At 44.1% G+C, this 20,163-nt stretch overlaps 1 protein-coding gene across 3 annotated transcripts in view; it reads left to right on the top strand.

Annotated features, from left to right (window-relative positions):
- ESF1 (ESF1 nucleolar pre-rRNA processing protein) overlaps positions 1-1,953 on the top strand; it is a 387,155-nt gene extending 385,202 nt beyond the window's left edge. For all 3 annotated transcript variants that reach the window (XM_085612700.1, XM_085612701.1, XM_085612699.1), the window contains exon 14: positions 1,311-1,953. In XM_085612700.1, the coding sequence (XP_085468826.1) occupies positions 1,311-1,619 (309 nt within the window). In that variant the 3' untranslated portion in view covers positions 1,620-1,953. The remainder of the gene's footprint in view (positions 1-1,310) is intronic.
- The last annotated feature ends 18,210 nt before the right edge of the window (positions 1,954-20,163 follow it).

Below are 20,163 nucleotides of genomic sequence, written 5' to 3'. Positions count from 1 at the left end.
ATAATTATCTTAGAAGCGCTCCGCCAAGGTAGGCCCACCAACTCCTTGCTTAGGAATTTTAACAAAGCACTTTAATCTGATCAGGGTTGAGTTTACGACAATGTCTAGTTTTACACTTATGAACTTTTTAAAACCTATCATCTGGATTGTCTGAAGGGATCAAGAAATGCTCTCATGAAGGGAAAAAATAAGGATTGAGATAATAGTATCTACATGCTTTGGGGCCCATCCTCAACCATATTTAAAGTGGAACTTGGGGCATAGCATTTGTTAATTTGTTTATTTATTGACATTTTGTTCTTTTTTGTTTTTAATTGTTTTGATTAAATATTTTGCCATTAAATACTATTAAAGGAGCATGGTTGGTCATGTCCCTGGAACTTAGATTGTGTAATATCTGCTTGGTCTCCAGACAAACCTTAGAGCATGTTCTTTTTGGATATCTCTTACTGCACCATAATCATCGATGTTTATTGGAACCACTGTTTTTGAAATACTGAGTGCGCTCATCAAAAGATTCCATGCATTTTGTATTTAATCCATTAATTAAAATGCTGTGTTTTAAAATGTTTTGTTTTTTTGAATGTTTCTTAGATATATATTGATTGGGTTAACTTAATTCCATGTAAAGTGGATCTCATTGTAAATCGTTGTTAAAAATAAAAAAGACCGGTTTCTTTCACCATCCCAGTGATTAAAGATTTCCTGAAAGGCATTTACTTTTTGGTCGGCCTTTATAATTTTGTACAAATTGCGGGCACATTTAAACTCATGCATAGGTCTGGGCCTCTAGCGTAGCTCATAGTTTTATCCTCCGCTAAAAGGGCAAGTCCGATTCAAACGGTGTATGCCGAAGGACCTAGCAAATAGAATTCTGCTGCATTAAAGTGACACTAGTTACTCACTCTTCTTTTTTCCTGAAAGGTATATTGGACTAGCTTAGCAATCATACTGTTTTTGTTGCATTTTTTCACAAACGCAACCACTCCAGCAGAAGACGTTAATACCTTGGATAATAAAATGGCTTTGAGGGAGTAGTGTGATAAAAAAAATGAAAGACGTATGTAAATCAAACATTTGTAAATTATAGGTTTGCCCTTACTGGCTTGGCATTCATAAGAGCCCAAGGAAACATGAATAGTTTACATATCATCAAAAGATCAACAGACCCTTTCAGGTTAAATCCTCCTTCCATGCTGTAAAAAATAAAATTATATATTCAGATTCAACTGTCTAAAAATTACTTATTTTTTTTATTTCAGAAGTATTGATTTAATTGATTATCTAATATGTGTTGTTCCCATTATTAGATCAACACTGGAGATTCCAGGTTTCAAGCTATGTATACTTCTCATCTGTTTAATGTGGATCCATCTGACCCCAATTTCAAGAAAACCAAAGCCATGGAAAAAGTCTTAGAGGAGAAAGCTCGACGAAGAGAACAGGAACAAGCAAATCATACGGAGATCCTAAAGAAACCAAACAAAGTAATAGAAGAAGGAAAGAAGCAGCAAGCCTCTGTGAAAAACACCCTGGATCCAGCTTTATCTATGTTAATAAAATCTGTGAAAAATAAAACTGAACAGTTCCAAGCACGGAAAAAACAAAAAGTCAAATAGACCGAACCTCTTAACTTTGTATTCTACTTTCGAAAATTGGCTCACTAGCACTTCACTATCAGCTAACTTAATCATGGATTATTTTCAGAATGCTATCAACAGTAGTTGTAGTGCTAAAGATGGAACGTAAAACGCAACTGATTTAGTAACCAACTGCAACATCTCCATTACACTTCTGTGAGTGACTTTACTAAATAAAGCCACAAGGATACCAGTTTTTCTTTTTAAAACGGATGTGAGACTGTCAAAAAAATATATATTTTAAACTTTATTAATATTTGAAATATCTATTTGTGACATAAATTCACCCAATATAAACTCTTTGTCATAAAAAGTGTATTTATCTTTTGTTAACCCTTAAAAAAATGGAGGGGCGGAAGTGAACCAAAGTAAAGGACATGGCGTATTTGAGCAAAGATGATTGCCTAAGCTTGGGTGTGAATCTTTTCTTGATTCATATGCTGTGCTTTGTTCTATTCACTAGTGCTTCGGTCTGGAATTGCCCTTTTTTCCCTTCTTTTTTTTTTTTTGCTTGTGTCGACTCGTGGGTTGGTACAGCCATCCACCTATGATGTATGCCAACAGTGTGTGTGGTCTCTGTTTTCTTTTCTGTCTCATTGGGTTCTGTTGCACAGTCCAAAGTTCCAGGTCAGATCACAGAGGAAGTGGAGATGATGCTGAGTTAACATCGAGATAAATGGCAAGAAATGGTTGAAAACTCAGAGATATACAGCAGGCACTAAGGGAAACGGAAAAATACAGAGAAAGACAACGAAAGTTTTTTTCATTTTGACTTTGTGGGTCAGCGATTGTATGACTGGGGCATGGGAAGCTTTTGAGTGGTGGAAAAACGCCTTTAGGTTTTGCCCTAAGTACCACCACAAACTTGCTCAAAAGGACAAACACCAACTATGTAAGCTCTGCCTGCCCAAGTATCATAGTCCAAAGGTTGTAAGACTTGCAGGGGGTTCCTCCCAGGGGGTTCTTATAGTTAGGGAGAAACAGAGGTGGAGACACTTTACTATGATGCACTTTCATGCCAAACAGCACTCCCTCTGGGAATTGTGACTGTTGAACAATGAGGAAACGCTCAAAAAGACTGAAGTGGTTTAGGGAGCTGGGGCTAATATCAACTCCTATGTTGACCTTGAGAGGGAAAACATCCAGAAAAATGCAACTGAAGACCCATAATACAAAAGCATTATGCCACAATGCCTCTGGGTCACAGAGCAAGAATGAGCCGAAATCCTCAGGCTTAAAATTACCCAAAAAACCCTTTGACGCTGAAACCTTAGTAATCGAAAGGAAAACAAAATACAAAGAGCCCCACAGATTGAAGCACAAAGAATACAGTTGGGGGCAAACCGAACTCTGACTCTGTTATGAGAGGGGATCGAGATCAGAAAAAGGATAAGGTGTCAAATTAGAAGGAGAGTATGAGCCAGATGAGGAAGACTTCCTGACTCACGATGCTGAAAAATGGGCATTTGAAATAGAAAAAAACATCGACTTGAAGCCAAAATAGCATCCCTTAAACCAGAAGTAAAAATAATTTAACGACTCTCTTAAGGGGTGTAGAATCAGAGCAGAAAAAGGCGACAGTAGGACCCTGGAAGGGGAATAGGAAAAGTGAGAGCATCCGTCAACACCAGAACCGGAAGAGCAGTAATCATTCTACGAAGTGGAAGAACAATATGCGCATGGTATGCTACAGCCATCGGTGTAAACAGAAGAGGGCTGGAAGGATCTTGACACAGACTCACCAGAGGAAGGCTAGACCCTTAGCTTTCGAGAACAAAACTTCCAGCATATCCTTGTATAATTGTTATTAAACGGGCAGGTAACACAGGTGGTGTAGAATTTGCTGAGGAACAAACAGAAGCATGTATCCTGCTAGAGAGACTACTCCCTTCCCAAAAGAATCAATTTCTCCCTATGTTATCAAGCATGCTAGAACAGGGAAGGGAGGCATTCGGAGAACCAATCTTTTCTAAGCCCGTCACTCCCAGGATGGAGAAAACGTATAGGAACTCCACAAATTACCCTACATAGACAAAGACTAGTGCCACAGCATATGCCGTCACAGTCTCTACATCTTCTGGCCTACCACAAGGTGAAAAAAGTCAAAGAATAGAAATGGTGAGAGTGAAATGGGAAAGATCAGCCACCACAAAATTACAGAGAGCAAACTTCAGTACCTAGTTGAACAGGTATGGACATCAGCACTGTGGGGAAATAAAGGAACTTATAGAACACATTCCAGATTGATACAAGAGCAAAAACTATTATGCAAGAGTAAAGACGATAGCTAACACCTGTCTTTAATCTGCCTTTGATGCAGGCGACATGGCTGACATACAGATTTGAACAGGTTCCACCACAAGAAAGCACATCTCACTAAGTATCTCGGAGTTTAAACAGGATATGGAGGCATCTATAATTAATGTGCCGTTTAGCGGAGAAATCCTTTTTTGAGCGGTGGCAGATGACACCAATAAATGAAAAAAAGATGAGACCGCTAATGTGATATGCACCCTTCATTTTAGTAGCACTACCCTGTAAAGACCAATGTGGGGGGTTTCAACCCAACAGAACCCTTTTACTCCATCAATCAGTGGGCAGAGCAAGATCATGCAGTGGCAATATCCCACAACACAGAGCCCTTTTGAGACGAGGGAAAGGACATACCCATAGAGGATCGGCCCAGCTTCAAAATGACTCTCACATAATGGGCCCACAGTATATAACATTTCTCGAGGAGAGAATAGGAGGTTTCTTCCGGGATGGAGAAAAATCGTCACAAACATTAGAAAGCATGGATACTGAAGAGAATTTGGAGCTATACCTCCAAATGTCAAACTGAAGAAAACGGCTGGCAAACAAAAAGAATTACTATTGCAACTGAAAAAAAAATACCTCCAACAAAAAGGAGTGATGGAGGAGATACCAAAATATGAACGCAACCAGGGTGTGTACTGTGCACACTTCTTGATTCCTTTTCTTTTTCAATAATTTGTGGTGATTTTTACATAGTGGAACAAAACACAGCATTGGATCCAGACACCTTATCGCTGAGAATACAAAATTACATATACCCTATCATGGAAAAACAAGCATACATCATATACTGTAACAAAAGAAAAAGAAGTTAACATGAATATATTGGGGCCGGGGGGGGGACAGGAAGAGTGGTAGCATGACATTACAGCCCTCGTGTGAGTCAGGACCAGTATGTTATCTCATGGTGTCAGTACGGCTGATACGTTTTGATTCCTAAACATAACATGACTTGACACTGAGGTCAATCACCAATCTCAGATTCTTAAACTGGTTCTTCAAGACACAGAAATCGGTCAATACATGTATAACAAAACCAAAAAAAGTAAAAGCAAACAGTTGGGGAGGTGTTAAGCCTGGCATCTTTTGGCGCATTTCTTCTCTCTTTTTGCTTTCTAACCTCCTGTTTTGATGCTATGCTGAACTTCGCTTTTGCTGTTTTAGTAACTCTGCGCAATTTGTTTTTAACTGCCAATCACTGCTAAAGTGTATGTGTTCCTATTGTAAATTGTGTTATGATTGGTTTTCCATGATTGGCATATTTGATTTACTAGTAAAGCCCTAGTACAGTGCACTGTGTGTGCCCAGGGCCTATAAATCAAATGCTACTAGTGACATTGTTCAACATTCTATCCATCAATTGTTCTTTTTGCATTTGTCACCCTGAGTGGGACGGGTATGCCCAGATGTGGGTCCCGTGCTCTCCATGCCACTCGAGTCAAGCTAACCGGGCTGATGAGGGGTAAAACCCAAAAAACGGTCCCAGAATGCTTGTTTTCCAGTCCAGGGAGGACCTGGCCTGGCAGTTCAGGCTGGACTGTTCCCATGAGGCACAGGGTCAAGACTGATTTGCATATGGCTGAGTTTAAACTGGAACGGCATGGTGAGCAAAAAAACGATGAATTTATGCCCAGATCTCTGTACTGGGGTGAATGTATGACATTGTTCTGCATTCTGTCCAACTGTTGTTTTTGCATTTGTCACCCCGAGTGGGAAGGGTATGCCCAGACGTGGGTCCCGTACTCTACATGCCACTGGAATCAAGCTATCCTAGCTGAAGAGGGGTGAAACCCCGAAACCGGTTCTAGGATGCTTGGTTCCAGTCCAGGGAGGACCTGGCTTGGCAGTTCGGGCTGGACTGTTCCCATGAGGCACAGGGTCAAGACTGATTTGCATATAGCTGGGTTTAAACTGGAACGGCATGGTGAGCAAAAAAACAATGGATTTGGGCCCAGATCTCTGTACTTGGGTGAATGTATGACATTGTTCTGCATTCTGTCCATCAACTGTTTTTACTATCTCACAGGATAGCATTTTCACTTAGCAGCTGGAAGTGGGCCATCGTCCGTCCTGTGCTCGCAGAATCCAAGATAAATTGTGCTAATTAAGGAATTCCTACTATCGTTATACATGCATGTCATGATATTAGAGCCTACCAAATCAATAGGAGCCTTGCATCTAGTTAAAAGTAATTCCTTATCTGCATGTATTTAACAAATACATTTGGGGAATATCGTAAGAGGCTTGCAGCACAGCAAACTAATGAAATCCATTCAGATCATACAACTGCCCTACTGCTTCCACCCCTAATCGGGATCAAGCCCTGCAGATAGTGTCATGAAATGCATTTGGGAATGCCGGGTTGTGCCATAATGGTATATTGCAATGTATTAAAGCTAGAGAAAATATAAATGACAACCTTGATGAACTTAAATCTAACCCGCTTATAGTAATTGGGGTGCCCTAATCTGTAGAAACAAAGCCTACAACCAGACCCTAATGCTAGTCGATATCCCAGTATTGACAGGTCTGGTTCGATTAATGTAAGAAAATTGTGAAGTCGGCCGGCAAACTCTGCCCAGTAATACAACTTAAAATCTGGTTACTGCAACTCCCCCTGTCGATATCCCAGTATTGACAGGTCTGGTTCGATTAATGTAAGAAAATTGTGAAGTCGGCCGGCAAACTCTGTCCAGTAATACAACTTAAAATCTGGTTACTGCAACTCCCCCTGCCTGTACAGATGCTTTAAAGATCGAAGTCCCCCCAAGTATCTGCGCCTGTTGAGGCTCCTAGAGGCCCCACAAGAATCCATTCCATATACATCAAATGACCATGGTACCGGCAGAACTTAGCTCGAATATGACAACGCTATATCCTATTGCCCTTCGGGGTGTGCGAGGGACAGGGTGGCTGCAGTACATAGGCTGAGTTTCGGGAGGGAGAACGGGGGGAAAAGGAGGGGACAGGGGTGTAGGGTTTGTCCCATTTGTTTTTCTTTATTATGAACATATTGGGTTCTGTGTTATTGTTTTTGTAATATATTATTTGTAAACACAATGCCAATAATAAAAAAAAGAGTCAAACAAAAAAATATAAACCTAAGATCGAAGAGCTCGTGGGGCCTTCTTATATCCCCAAATAGCTCCTTCAGGCTGTTTGGAAAACGAATTTAAGACCCTGAGTGGGATTGCCTGAAATAAGTACAAGAATTTTGGCAGTATAATAATTTGTATGATATTGCAGTGACCAATGATTTTTTTTGTTGAAACGTTTTTTATTGTTTTCCAAATCAACAACTTCAACACACATCCCACGACCTCCACCCTTGCAGTGACCAATGATACTTATCTGAAGCCTATTCCAAGACCTCAACTTGGAGACAACTGATTGCAACGGGGCTCACAATTTAGCTTAAAGATGTTATCAATCTGAGTGAAAGTTTCAGCTCGCCGTCCATCATCTCCTTGTGTTTGCTTCACTCAGTTTAATACTCTTGTAAGTAGCCAAGGGAACTACCCTAGTAATTGGGACAGCTGGCCTGAAATTCAACATCTGAGTTTGGCTACATTTAATTTATAGCCAGAGTATGTACCAAACCGGTCTCCTCTTCAATCACGCATTTTAATGGCATCAGATGGATTGGTCGAATATATAGGGACATCGTCAGCATAAGCACTGACTTTGAGTTTGCAGTCTGCAGAGACCAAATGCCAAATTCCGTATATTGTCAGCAATGATTGCAAATAAGGTTGGAGGTAAAGAGCGAACAAAAGAGGGGAAAGTGGGTACCCCTGCTGGGTGCCCCACTGAATCTTAAAAGGTAGCGAGGAAATCCCAGACAAGCTTGGCACATGGGATCATATATAAAGACTGCACCCATCTACAAAAAAAAGCCTTCTCGGTGTCCAATAATATCATATCCAGCTTTTTCCTTGATCTTTCTGCCACAACAAAAGAAGCAATTGCTGTGTTAATCTGGCTTGTGGTGTCTCTGCCAGGAATGAAACAGTGTTGTTGTTGTGAGACTAAACCTTTGAGGAGGGTGGCAAGCCGAATCGCTAGGATTTTAGCAAAAATTTTAGTGTCCGCGATAATCAAAGAGGTGGGTTGGTATGATCTAATATCTTCAAATGGTTTATCCTTCTTCCAGTTGTGAAACTGCCTGGCCAAGATGTCTAGCCATATTTAGCATGCTTTTGCTAAAGATAAACTGCACTGTAACACCCCTAATATAAACTTTAATTGTATCCTACACCACCACTATCGGCGAAGCTGTACCTATATTGACAACCAGAAATTCTGTGAGAGAACCTGCTATGAGTTTACTGTAGTCCGGGATAGTAAAAAAGTGTTGAGGAAACAAAAACTGACCCCGTTCCCCCCCCCTTACCGCAGAAATTTTAATTGACAATAATATGGTATTGTGATCAGAGGTAATTTTAGGACAAGCCTCCATTTCAGCATGTTGTACCAGATGCCGTTTAGCAAATACCATGTCAATCCTCAAATGATGCATATGTAGGGATGAGAAAAAAGTAACCGCGGTAGCAGGATTCAATGCCCTCCACATATCTGTCAGCCCATGCAAGCAGGCAAGTTCCTGGATAGATGCCCTACTTCTAGCCATGCGTGGAGAAGCATGATGATTGGAACAGTCAATGCTATCACACAATTATAATCGCCCATTAATAGCATCTCCCTGGACCAGTCCAGCAAGTCAAGGTTGAGCATATCAAACATCCCAGGTTTATCCACGTTCAGCCCATAAATCGCACAGACAAAAAATGTTGGACATATATTACCAGCTGCGCAATCGTCCATCATCTCCTCGGATCAGTAGCCTTTTTCAATACTTTAATCTCTCAATTCTTAACTGCTAAAACAACAAACCCCCCACCCCGTATAGAGACAGACTGAGAGGTATTATGGTGTTATAGCCCAGTTGTTTATGTAAATAACAATCTTCATAAGCAAGATGCGTCTCTGTTAAAGATACATTCCAGCACATACACTTTAATATAGTCATTTTAGCATCAGACACAGAAATTCAAGAGGACCACACTGTTTTAAGAAGTCATCCTACTCGTAAAGAAAGGGAACTACGTGGCAACCATAGCCCTCAAGAACACCAATTTCCATATCCTGGTGAATGGCAAGCACAGAAAATAACTCCAGTTTGTGTTAAACACTTCACATTATCAATTCAAAGTGCTTCTATTTGGGATAAAATGAGAACCAAGGGTAATAATAAGGGTGTTTCAGTGTTGGCAGCTCACTTGAGAAGGTAGAGGATGCATGTATACCCATTCCTAGAATACTGTCTGGTAAAGGTGAACTCGCAATGCCCAAAAAAAAAAAGCATGCAAACGTTACACAAACTATGGTTCTTCCTTAATTTAGAGAAATCATCTCCAGGTCCCATAAGGGAGAAGGTATTCTTAGGGAAACACTGAACTCGGGAAAAACCAACATGATAGAGCAAAATCACCTTGACTAAAAGGGACAGTCTCTGATTGGGAGAAGAGTGATTAAATGGGTGGGTATGATGGGCTCATGCAGCTCAATAATTCAGTTTGCCAGATTCTGTATGTTACCAGTACCGGAATGGTTCCAGAGCCAATGCTCAAAATCAACGTGGGACTGGAAATATTTAGTGGTTATCCTGAAGAACGTACACAGAGAGATTCAATGGTAGAAAGTAGAAAACACAATTTTTGGGGGGGGGAATATCTTTATTGGTTTTCCTTCAAACAGTAACAAAACACAACTGCTGTTGTACATTCTCGAACAGTGCCCTCTTCAAGGGATTCTTTTTACATGTAATTCATAGCATATTGTTTGGTTAAATACATCTAGAACTTTCCAATATTGCTTCACCCTTATCCCAAACCTTTAGTGTGGCATCTGTGTCTCCTTTTTCAGAGCGTCGCTTTGTACCTGGATGGATGTTGTGGGGGTACTTGTTCTGTTCGACTTGCGGAGCATCTAGTTTGTGTCACCCACCGTGCCCAATTCGCAACACTTCCTCCAGCTATCCCATATGTTGTGGAATTTTTTCGGACAGCCTCTGGTCTTGTATGTGACCCTTTCAGCTGCCATATATCTATTCATTCCCGTTCGTCATTCACGTAATGTCTGCATGATCATGTCTCTCCAGTGCTGTGTCCCTTTTTGCCACTACTAGGCCTAGCGTGCTGAGTGTCAATTGTGGTCTATCTATGTCTGTCATTCGGGATCCCTAGTAGTATAAATTTCGGCTCTAGGGGAATGTTCGTCTTCATTACTTCATTAAGTTCTCCTATGATCACTTTCCAGTATGTCTGTATATTCGAACAGTCCCATATTGTGTGATAGAAGTTCCCCAGATCCTGTACGGCAAGTCAGGTTTATGGCTCGTTCAATCGTGTAATCTGGCCCTGTCATAATAGACCCCGTGGAGGATTTTATACTGGATAAGACTCAATTGTGACTTAATTGCGACTTCTCTACGGTGCATCAGGACTGCCTCCCAATCTACGTCCTCCATGGTACCCAGGTCTTTTTCCCATTTAGTCCTAAGTTTGCCTAACCTATCCGGCGCATTATTATTAAGGGTTTTGTATATGATCGACACTGCCTTGAGTGTATGTTGTTCTTGCAGCAGGCGCCCTCTATAGGAGCATATTCAGGCAGGTTTGTCCCATCTATATTCTCCGCTCGCCATGTATGTCTTAACTGGGTATATTTAAGGAACTGGGGTGCTTGAAGTGTGTATTCAGTCTTTAAGGCGGTGAAGCTTTTCAGAGTACCTTTGTCTATAATGTCACCTACCGTGGAGATTCCTATAGTGTCCCACTCTCTCAACTCCCGTAGCTTTTTCATTTCCCTTATCCAGGTTCCTTCCCACAGTGGTGTTTCCTTGGTGATTCTGTGACCTCATCCCACCTCTTTGGTTGTCCTGCCCCATGCCTCTATGGTAGTTTGTGTGACCAGGAGCAGGTTTCTGGAGCCCTTGTCTCCATAAAGATAATGTCGAAATGTTTGTGGGAGTATGGTTTCCCGCTCTAATCTATATGTCGGATGATTGCCCGTAGCATGTATCCAGTCATTAATGGGTGTTAAGTGTTCTGCCCAGTAATATGCTTCTACGTTTGGGAGTGCTAGCCCCCCGTTGTATTGATTGCGTTGCAGTGTATGTAGTGCAATTCTTGGTTGTTTCCCCAACCATAGGAGCGAGCGCAGTTCATTCTTTATTTCACAGAATATCACTCGTGGGAGGGGATGGTGTGTATTTTGTAGTACATATAGAAATTGCAGTAGGGTTATTTTGAACATGGCTGCTGGTCCCATTGTTATGAGGGGTAGTGTTTTCCATCTTTGGGCATCATCTCTAAATTTCGTCAGTATTCATTTAATGTTATGTTGGCGACACAGACTACTGTCTGTAGTGAGGAATATGCCTAAGTATATGAATCCGTTTGCCGCTACCTGTAAGTCCCTTGGGAGTGAGGGTCATTTAGTCACTGGGCCTGAGCTATATATCACTGAGTTGTGCCAATTTATCTTATAACCCGACTGTTGTCCGTATATATTTGTTGTGTGGAAAAGAGTGGGGATTGTAGTTTCCGGTTTTGTGACAAATAGGAGAATTTCATCCGTGTAAAGGGAAATCCTCTCCTCCTGGGTGTCTTCCGGACTCATCCTAAAGCCCTGTATCCCTGAGTGATGCCTGATCTGGTAGGCTAAGGTCTCCACCGTCAAAACGAACAGTAGAGGGGACAGGGGGCATTCCTATCTCATCCAACGCCCAAGGGGAAATCGCTAGAGGTTTGCCCGTTTACATGTACTGTCACCCTGGGAGAGTTCTACAGTAGCGCCACCCATTTCCTAAACTTCGGTCCCAGACCAAATTTAATCAAAACAGCCTCTAGGAAGGGCCAATGGACGGCGTCAAATGATAATAGCAGGCGTGGGTGATCTCGGTCTTTGACTGCCATCATCCAATTGTGCGTTCTACGGAGATTACATCTGGTTGCCCGTCAGGGCTTGAATCCCGATTGGTCACAATGCACCAGTTTATGACACTGCGTAGTCTTGTGGATAGGATGGTCGCCAGTATCTTCACCTCCATATTAAGGAGGGAGATTGGGCGATAGAATGCGCACCGATCATTTGGCTTTCCTTGTTCATGTTTCAGTATAATCATGGCTGTAGGAGAGTAGGGTCTGCTTTCTATGTTCACCCCCACTTTTTGCTTTTGCTTTACTGGTTTTCGACTTAGATGTGGCTGTGGGCCTGCTAATCAGACCCACAGCCCTGCTGTTCTCTCTCTAAATTACTACTATGTACTTTAGGTGCATAACCCATTTGGATAGGATCACCTTATTGGGCCCTGTACAGTGTACCCTAGGTACCCAGGGCATAGGTGTACCCTAGGCCTACCAGGGGCTGCAGCATGTATTGTGCCACCCCTGGCCTGGCCTTCCATTTTGACACAACTGGCTGATCACTCAGCTGGGGCAAGGTCGTGTAATCACCCCTTGCTTAGGTGTAGTATTCCTATACCTAACTTACATATAGACACATGTGTACCTATCAGTCACTCCTATGGCAGGCCTTGACAATCCTGGAGGCAGAGTGCTTGGTAACATGTGAGATGGTGCTCTAGCATGAGCTGAGCCTGTCTGCAGCTTTCGGAACCAAGTCCTTATAGCTGTTCTATGATATAGCCTACCATATACTCTTAAAGTACCTTATAATCTTAGACGGTTATGGTAACTATGGTTTGGCTTTATCAAAACATGTCGTGTAAGGTGTCTAACACTCGGGAATAATACCCCCATGCCATTTCTGGACATGAGAATATTATTCCCCCCTTCTAGAGGGAAAGACATGTTAAAATCATACTTCAACTGTTAGCCTCTGACCAAAGCCTCAGCATCACAAAATGGATGCTGCTGCCACGACACAAGTCTGACCTCCTGCAGCTGGGAGTGATCCCAGCCAGGGAGGCCTGGACAATAGGTTTCCTGCTTGGGGAGGTGCTAGCACCTCCCCAGACAGCCTTTAGTGTATTGGGGCAGGGTGGGCTGAAAGGAATGAGACATGCCTGGGGCACACAAGGTGTTCCTTGCATAGTCCAGTTCAAACCGGCGCTGGGGCACTCCAGCCCCAGCTCTGGCGCGAAACTGGACAAAGGGAAGTGGGTGTAACCACCCCCTCCCAGGTCCCACCCATAAGGCGTGACCTAGCAGGTATCCCAGCCCCCCAGATTAGTATAAGAGTGGGAGTTGGGCCTCAAGACTTTAGATTATCCTGAACCTGCAAAACTGAACAGAAACTCTGGACCTTCGACATTCGACGAAAGAAGAAGACTGAAGAATCTCCCTTGTAGCCAAGGAGTGGCTACCCTGTGCAAACAGGCACCATCAAGTGACTACCCTTTGCTTTGTGAAACGTTCGACGAGGAACCGATTGCAGAGCCCGACCAGAGCCTTGATTTCCAGACTTCTCCGACCCTCATCCACATCTGCAGCAGAGCTGAGATCCGTGGAGGCGACGAGCGACGTGGGACCGGCTACCTGGGAAAAGTGGCTAGTAACTTACAGCGCAGCTTCTGAGGTACCCTCGAAGTTGTGCACCGGGGATTGAGAAGCCCCAACCCCAAGCACCATCTGCACCGAAGACCAGCCCCCCACACTCCACGAGTCCTGCGTGGGGCCCTTCAGCATTTTCCTGCTTGCCGCGTCTGTCCGGTTGCTTGCCCGCTGGCTAGTGGCCTTTGTGACGACGCTCCCTGAAATCTTCTGCGCTGGTTTGGCTCCTCCAGACTGGCTCCCGCTTCTCTGCAAAGAAGAAGCACCCCAGACCTTCCTGGTCTGCACCAGAAGCAAGTCCTTTGTTCTTCGTGGGTTCCGCTTGCCAAGGCTTGGTGAGTCCTAGTCCAACTTCGACGCCGCCGACAGCAAGAGCCTTCGTGGGACAGCTCGCCTCCTGGTCCTGGTCGTCCTCGACGCTTCCTGGTCCTCCTGGCTGCAGCGACAAGCTTCACCTTCTCCTGCAACTCTTCACGACATCGCCTGGTTCCTTCCTGGTTCCACGTGGTCACTGGCTAGTGACCTTGACTCTGTCCCCTCTGCTTGCAGGTTTCTTCTCTTCTTGATCCCAGGCTTGGGATCCACCGGACACTCTCTCCTGACTGCCTGTCAGCATCTTTCTTCAGGCATCCATAGGAGTCGACGACGAAAACGACGCATCTTCACCCCTATGCACCCGCAGCCTGTGGGCTAGGTAACTTGGGTACTCCGGTGCTCATCAGGATAGTGACTATCCTAGTGTCTAGTTTTCAAGTCTCAACTTCCTAGCTACTCCGGAAGTGTCCTAAATCTATCTATTTCTAAACTGTAACATTGCTATTGACTTTTACGCATTACGCGTGAGTGTTTCCACTCTGCACACGAATCCCGTGGGCCTCCCACTTCCTAACTAACGCTAGTGTAGTGTAGCCCCAGCGATTCCCTAGGCCTAGGCCTATTCTATTTCCGTGACAGTGGTTCTTATACCACTTCTTTAGTATATGGTTTGCGTGGCCCCTAGGGCCTAACTGTATTACTTACCTGTGTGACTTACTGTATGCATTAATAAGACTGTGTTGTACTTACCTCTAAACTCATAAAGAGTGCTGAGGGTTTGCTTAGAATAAATACACTTTATTTTATATATATATCTGTTGTGGTGTCCTTTCATTTGGTATTCAAGGGATTATATATGGTATCACAGCTGGCTTCACATGCCATTCAGAGTTTAGCCTAAGACTGCTCTTGTCCATGCTACCACTAGGATAGCTGGTCTATAAGGTTGACTTTACAACCAATCACCATAAGGGTATTTGGACTGATATAAGGTGTACACTATAACTAGTGACATCATACATCAGGCCAACTTCTCACAATGGCCATATGCAGGTCTTACGGGAAGATGTCCTCTTCGTATGCATCTTGGAAAAGGGTCAGTAGGTGAGGGCTCAGGAGGTCAGTACATCGCTTATAGAGCTTAGCTGGTAAGCCATTGGGCCCTGGGGACTTCCCATGGTGTAATTTGGCTGTAGCTGCTTTCACTTCAGTTATGGAAAAATCCCCCCCAGCCTAGCTCTGTCAGTAGCGTCTAATGTCGGGGTAGGCACTTCAGCCAAATGAATGGCAATGTCAGACAAGCTGCTAAGGGAGCGGGTTTCATAGAAATCCCTATAGCATGAGCCAGAGGTCCCCGCTATTTGGCCATCGTTGGTGTGAGTCGATCCCTGTGCATTTGTAATGCATTCTATACATCAGTTTTCCACGTCTTTTCTGGTAAGCCAGGCTAATAGTTTCCCTGCTTTGTCTCCCACATTATAGTCGGTAGAGGGTAGATAGGGCCTGTGCTTTAGCGGCTTCCCTTATCTTTATATTCTTGTCTTAGTGTGGCTAGCTGTTTAGTTGCTAGGGGGTCCATCTTTGTGGTGTTTTGTTCCTCTAGGGCTAGGATTCGTTTCTCTAATTTTGCCAGGTCTTCCTGCCCCCTCCTTTTCCCCCACGCTATATGATTTGGGGCCTGGTCTCTTAGGACTGTTTTGTAAACCTCCCACAGTGTAACACCTGATTCTACTGTGCCTGTTTTCTGTAAAGAAGACATCCATATCTGCCCTGATTCCTCCTAGTATGGTCCCTTTTTGCAGGTCCCATGCATTCAATCTCCATTGTGGGTGTACATCTCAGTTTCTGCTGCCTATTTGTATGTATAATGGGGAGTGATCGGAGAGTCCCCTTTCTAGATACTCTGCTTTGCTGATCCCACCCAGTTTCCCCCTCAGAAGGAAGATGTAGTCTAATCTGGAGTAGGCTCTATGCGCCCCTGAATAGTACTAGTATTGTTTGTACTGTGGGTTGTATTGTCTCCATACGTCTGTCAGGCCCATTGTGTCTGTGAAGGCTGCCAACTGGGTGGTTGCGGTCGACTGGGTTTGTCCCCTGTACGGTCCACGTGTGTATACATGACATCATTGAAGTCTTCCCCCTATCACGTGGTTAGGTCGGGGAATACACAAGGATCTCTATCACCTTGGTCAGTATACGTGCTTGTAGCTTCGGTGGGGCATACACACAGATTAGGGTCACACCCACATATGTGCCCTGTGGATCTGTACATGTACGTGATAGATGGAATGGAGGCGATTATTTTTATCAGTATCTCCATTCCCCTGGATCCCAATGTGTAGCCCGCATGCGCCAATGCCACTTATGCTCCCCTGCTGAGGAATCCGCATCTCGTACCCTGCAGATGTGTCTCTTGGAGCAGCACTATGTCTGTGTGCATTCGTTTAATGTATCTGGCAACCAGGCCCTGTTTAATCCTATCCCCAAGGCCATTTACATTCCATGTTTATATGCTAAGAGGGTGGTTATCTAGAGGTCCTAGGTCTTTTCGTCTGGCAATAGGAGGTGTATGCAGTATTACTCCCTGACTCAGCATCTTTCGTTGTGATGGGCATTCTGTAAAATCTATGCAACAGAACTCGCTCCCTTCCCAACTAACCCCCCCACTCCACCTCCCGCCTCCCCCTCATCACACTCATACCCATTCTCCTGAACCAGTTCGAGTGTTTGAGGAGAAGAAGTCTGTCGCTCACCCCTGCTCTAAACTTACACTACGAGTTCAAACTCCCACAGCGTTGGATTTGTGTATATAGAAAGTAAAAGAGTGTCTCAGGCTTTCTCTGCGCCTGTCACCTTCCCGGTATACTTCCAGGAGATATTTGGGACATGGCAGCATGTCTTTCTCTCCTGTGGCCGGATTCTGTGCAGTTCCTTGATTTATTTAAGTTGGGTATGTCTTCTTGGGTTGGGTCTCTCTCTGTCTCAATGTCTTTCTTCAGGGCCTCATTTCGTTTGCTAGTGGGTGTTGGGTCTCATTTCCAGATGATAGGCCCCTATTTTCTGAATCGGTTTGTGATTTCCTGTGGCTTTTTTCTGTCCACTACTTTTAGAGCTTTCTTGTGCGTTTGCAGAATCCTTTGACACCTGTATCCTTCGTCTGTGTCTGCTCGAACCGCGGAACATATATGGGGTTGCCCCCATCATACGTGTTTTCCTTTGTTCCGAGTTCCTTCTATTTTTTGGCGGTCCCTTTGCTCTATAGTCTAATGCATGGGTCGTGTCTCGTTCTCTTTGTGACCACTCGGGCGGCCGGAGGATTGGTCGTTCTTCCACCCAGGACCATGCCTCTTCTGGCGTTTGGAAGAAGTAAGTATTTTCCATGAATATAACTTTAAGTTTTGCAAGAAACAGTAGCATGTTTTGGATTTGATGTGCCCTGAGCTGTGCTTTTATGGAGTCAAAAGTTCGCCTTTGGCACTGGACTTCTCTGCTATAGTCTGGGAAGATCATGATTTGTGAGTTTTCATGTCTAATTTTGCCTAACCGTCTAGCTTCCTTTAGGATCATGTCTCTGTCCAGGAAATTAAGAAATCGTGCTATGATGGGCCGAGGCAGTGCGCTTGGCGGGGGCTTGACAGCCAGTGCCCTGTGGGCTGTTTCGATCAAAAAACCCGCAGAGAATTTATCCAGTGGGATGATGTTTTTTAGCCATGAATTCAGAAATTCCGGAGCATTAGTCCCTTCGACCCCTTTCTGTAATCCTACAAAGCGTAGGTTATTTCTTCGTGCCCTATTTTGAGCATCTTCAATGTGCCAGATGATATCTTTGCCAGGTGTTTGTAGTTCCGCTACCCCTTTTCGAAGGTCTTTTATAGCTTCCTCCTCTTCGGAGACTCAGGTCTCACATTTGGTCACTCTTTCAGAGAGGTTCCTCAAGTCCTGCTTGAGGAGTGTAACTTTTGAGCAAATCTCTCCTATCCTGTCTTTTAGTGCGGTCCTGGACAATTGAATCGCCTGCAGTAATGTCGCCGTGTCTGGGAGAGGCAGGAGGTGGTATTTCTGGAGGTGGGGTGACGACACTTGTATAGCGGTCCATCTTCCCTTGTCTAGGGGGTTTGGGTTCTTTGTCTTTGCCCATTATGGTGGGTGAAGGCTCTCTCCCTTCAAGGCTTGGTTTTACTCCCTGGGGCTGTATCTGGCTCTTTCAGGTCTTGTCCCTTGTGTGTTCCTGTGTTTTCGCCTCCTGCTTATCACTCCATTGGTGCTCTGCAGTTCTTTTCGTGGATTTTTACATGTGGCTTGTCCCTGTGTTGTGGGGGAAGTGAGCCAAGCTTGTGGTCTCTTTCCTCGGGCTGGAAAGGGGGCTCTCGTGTCGTAGTCCTGTCCAGATACCTTTGCCTCTTCAGTCAGCTTGCAGTAGTGGGTGGCTTGTGGATGTGTACTCAGATGACCTAGGGTTGAGAACTGCTCCGGGTCCAACAAGTCTGACCCATCCTGCACAACCTGGGGCTCAGAAGTGACAGGCGGAGGTGAAGGCCGCCAAGGCCTAGAGGGACCGGGTTCTTCATCCGTGTCCCCTTACGCATCATCCCCTGCCTGATCAGTTGGAAATGAAGGTGAGGGGGCCTTGGGCAAAAGAGCGGTGTTAGGGGATACCATAAGTGACATGTTTTGCGCCAAAAACGCCTCACCCAGGCACGCAAAAGTTTTGTGGCCCACCCCAACTTCCCATGGGCATTTGTGGCAGGTTGGTGATCTTGCGGTTGTGCCGCAGCTGGGTCTTAGTGTAAGAAAGAGGGGTTAGGCTCTAATCAGTAAGGCTGAGCCAATCTAAGCAGTCAACAACAAAGTTGCCAATACTGATTGTTCTTTTTAACAGCAAATGCCCATGGGTTCGCAGACTTGAATCAAAGGCACCCGAGTGGATCCTTATCCAAAATGCTTTTATTTTATTTGCATAAGAGCAAACACATCTATTTTCTCATTTAAATGTGAGTCTAACTTTCAAAGGCACACGCAAGGGACATTAATAAAACATTACAAACAACAATTGATTGAACATCTGCCGATCTCAAGTATCACTTGAAGGAAGCATTCTATTCTTAAAGAAGACAAAATCAAAGAAAACGGAAAAATGTCAGAATGGATCAAATGGGTCCACTAGCTGCTGTCAGAACTTGGTATCTACATTAATATGGACTTACTTTGTGTCCAACAGTCAACGTCTCGTGGTTTGTTGTGAAGAGGCTTTGAGGATTTTAGGAAGTCTGTCAAAAAAGCGCGGTGGACTATTATCTGAACAATGGGCAGTTTGTAGAGCTTTAGAAATGTTTTACATTAAATGGGCACATACCTTTTCATGTGCGTGTGTAAGCGTTATAGAGATGCTCACGGCAGTTTCCATAAATTGCGGAATCTGTGAAGGAACAATGGCGGTATTAAAATTTAATTCAGTGAGATGACAAGTTTTCAGTCTCTTGGAAAGAGACAAAAAGCCAATGTGAAACGTTTCTAGCTACTGAGGCAGTGGTGGCTATAACGTGCGTGCAAAATTACTTAATGCACTTGCGCGCTTGTCTCATGTGCTCTGCGAAGGGAGCTGCGGGCTCCTTTAGGCGGAATTATCTTGAGTATCGAATTTGCGTGCCTCTGGAGTCTCTTTCCAACTCGCTTGCGGTTAGCAGCGGTGTTTAGTCATTCTGTCATTTCCCGTTTTTAAAGAAAGAGGGAAAGCTTCTGGGGTTGTTCAAGATCGGGCTGCATAGCAACATCACGCTCGCAGAGTTATGGGGGTTGTAGTGTTTTGTGTCCCCATAATTTAAATTTTCATTGTCGTTGTGTTGTCTTCCACTCGGAGTTGCCAGCATATGGGATTCACTGTGATCGTGCAAGAAGCTGGAGTTAAGAGGCCACATTGAAGCCAAATGTAATGAATTCTATCCGGTAAAAGTGGTTAATGGTCTGCATTGCAAGTGAGGCGGTATGTTAGTGGCTTTCCATGAAACAAAACAGCACTTATCCAGTATTGGGGTATCTTTCATAGATTCACATGCCTGAATCATTCCCTGTCGCCGAGGCGGGAGTCCCGGTAGATAAAAAAGTAGTGCCAAAAATAATTAGTAGTAGTAGTAGTAGGCCCAAAGAAAAAAGGCCCCAAGGCCTATATCTTAGAAGCCTATCTACCTCGTTATGTAAAATAACCCAAGAATTGGTAACAACCAATCAGACATCAGCACCCTTCTAGAACCTTCTCAGCAGAGCCAGCTCTCCTCAGATTTTCACCGCACGTCGTGTGGAAGGGAGTCTCCCTGAGT

The sequence above is a fragment of the Triturus cristatus genome, chromosome 6 (assembly GCF_964204655.1).
Source record: "Triturus cristatus chromosome 6, aTriCri1.1, whole genome shotgun sequence".
Lineage (NCBI taxonomy): Eukaryota > Metazoa > Chordata > Amphibia > Caudata > Salamandridae > Triturus > Triturus cristatus.
The sequence above is the reverse complement of the archived record's forward strand: the minus strand, read 5'-3'. Positions and strand labels throughout refer to the sequence as shown.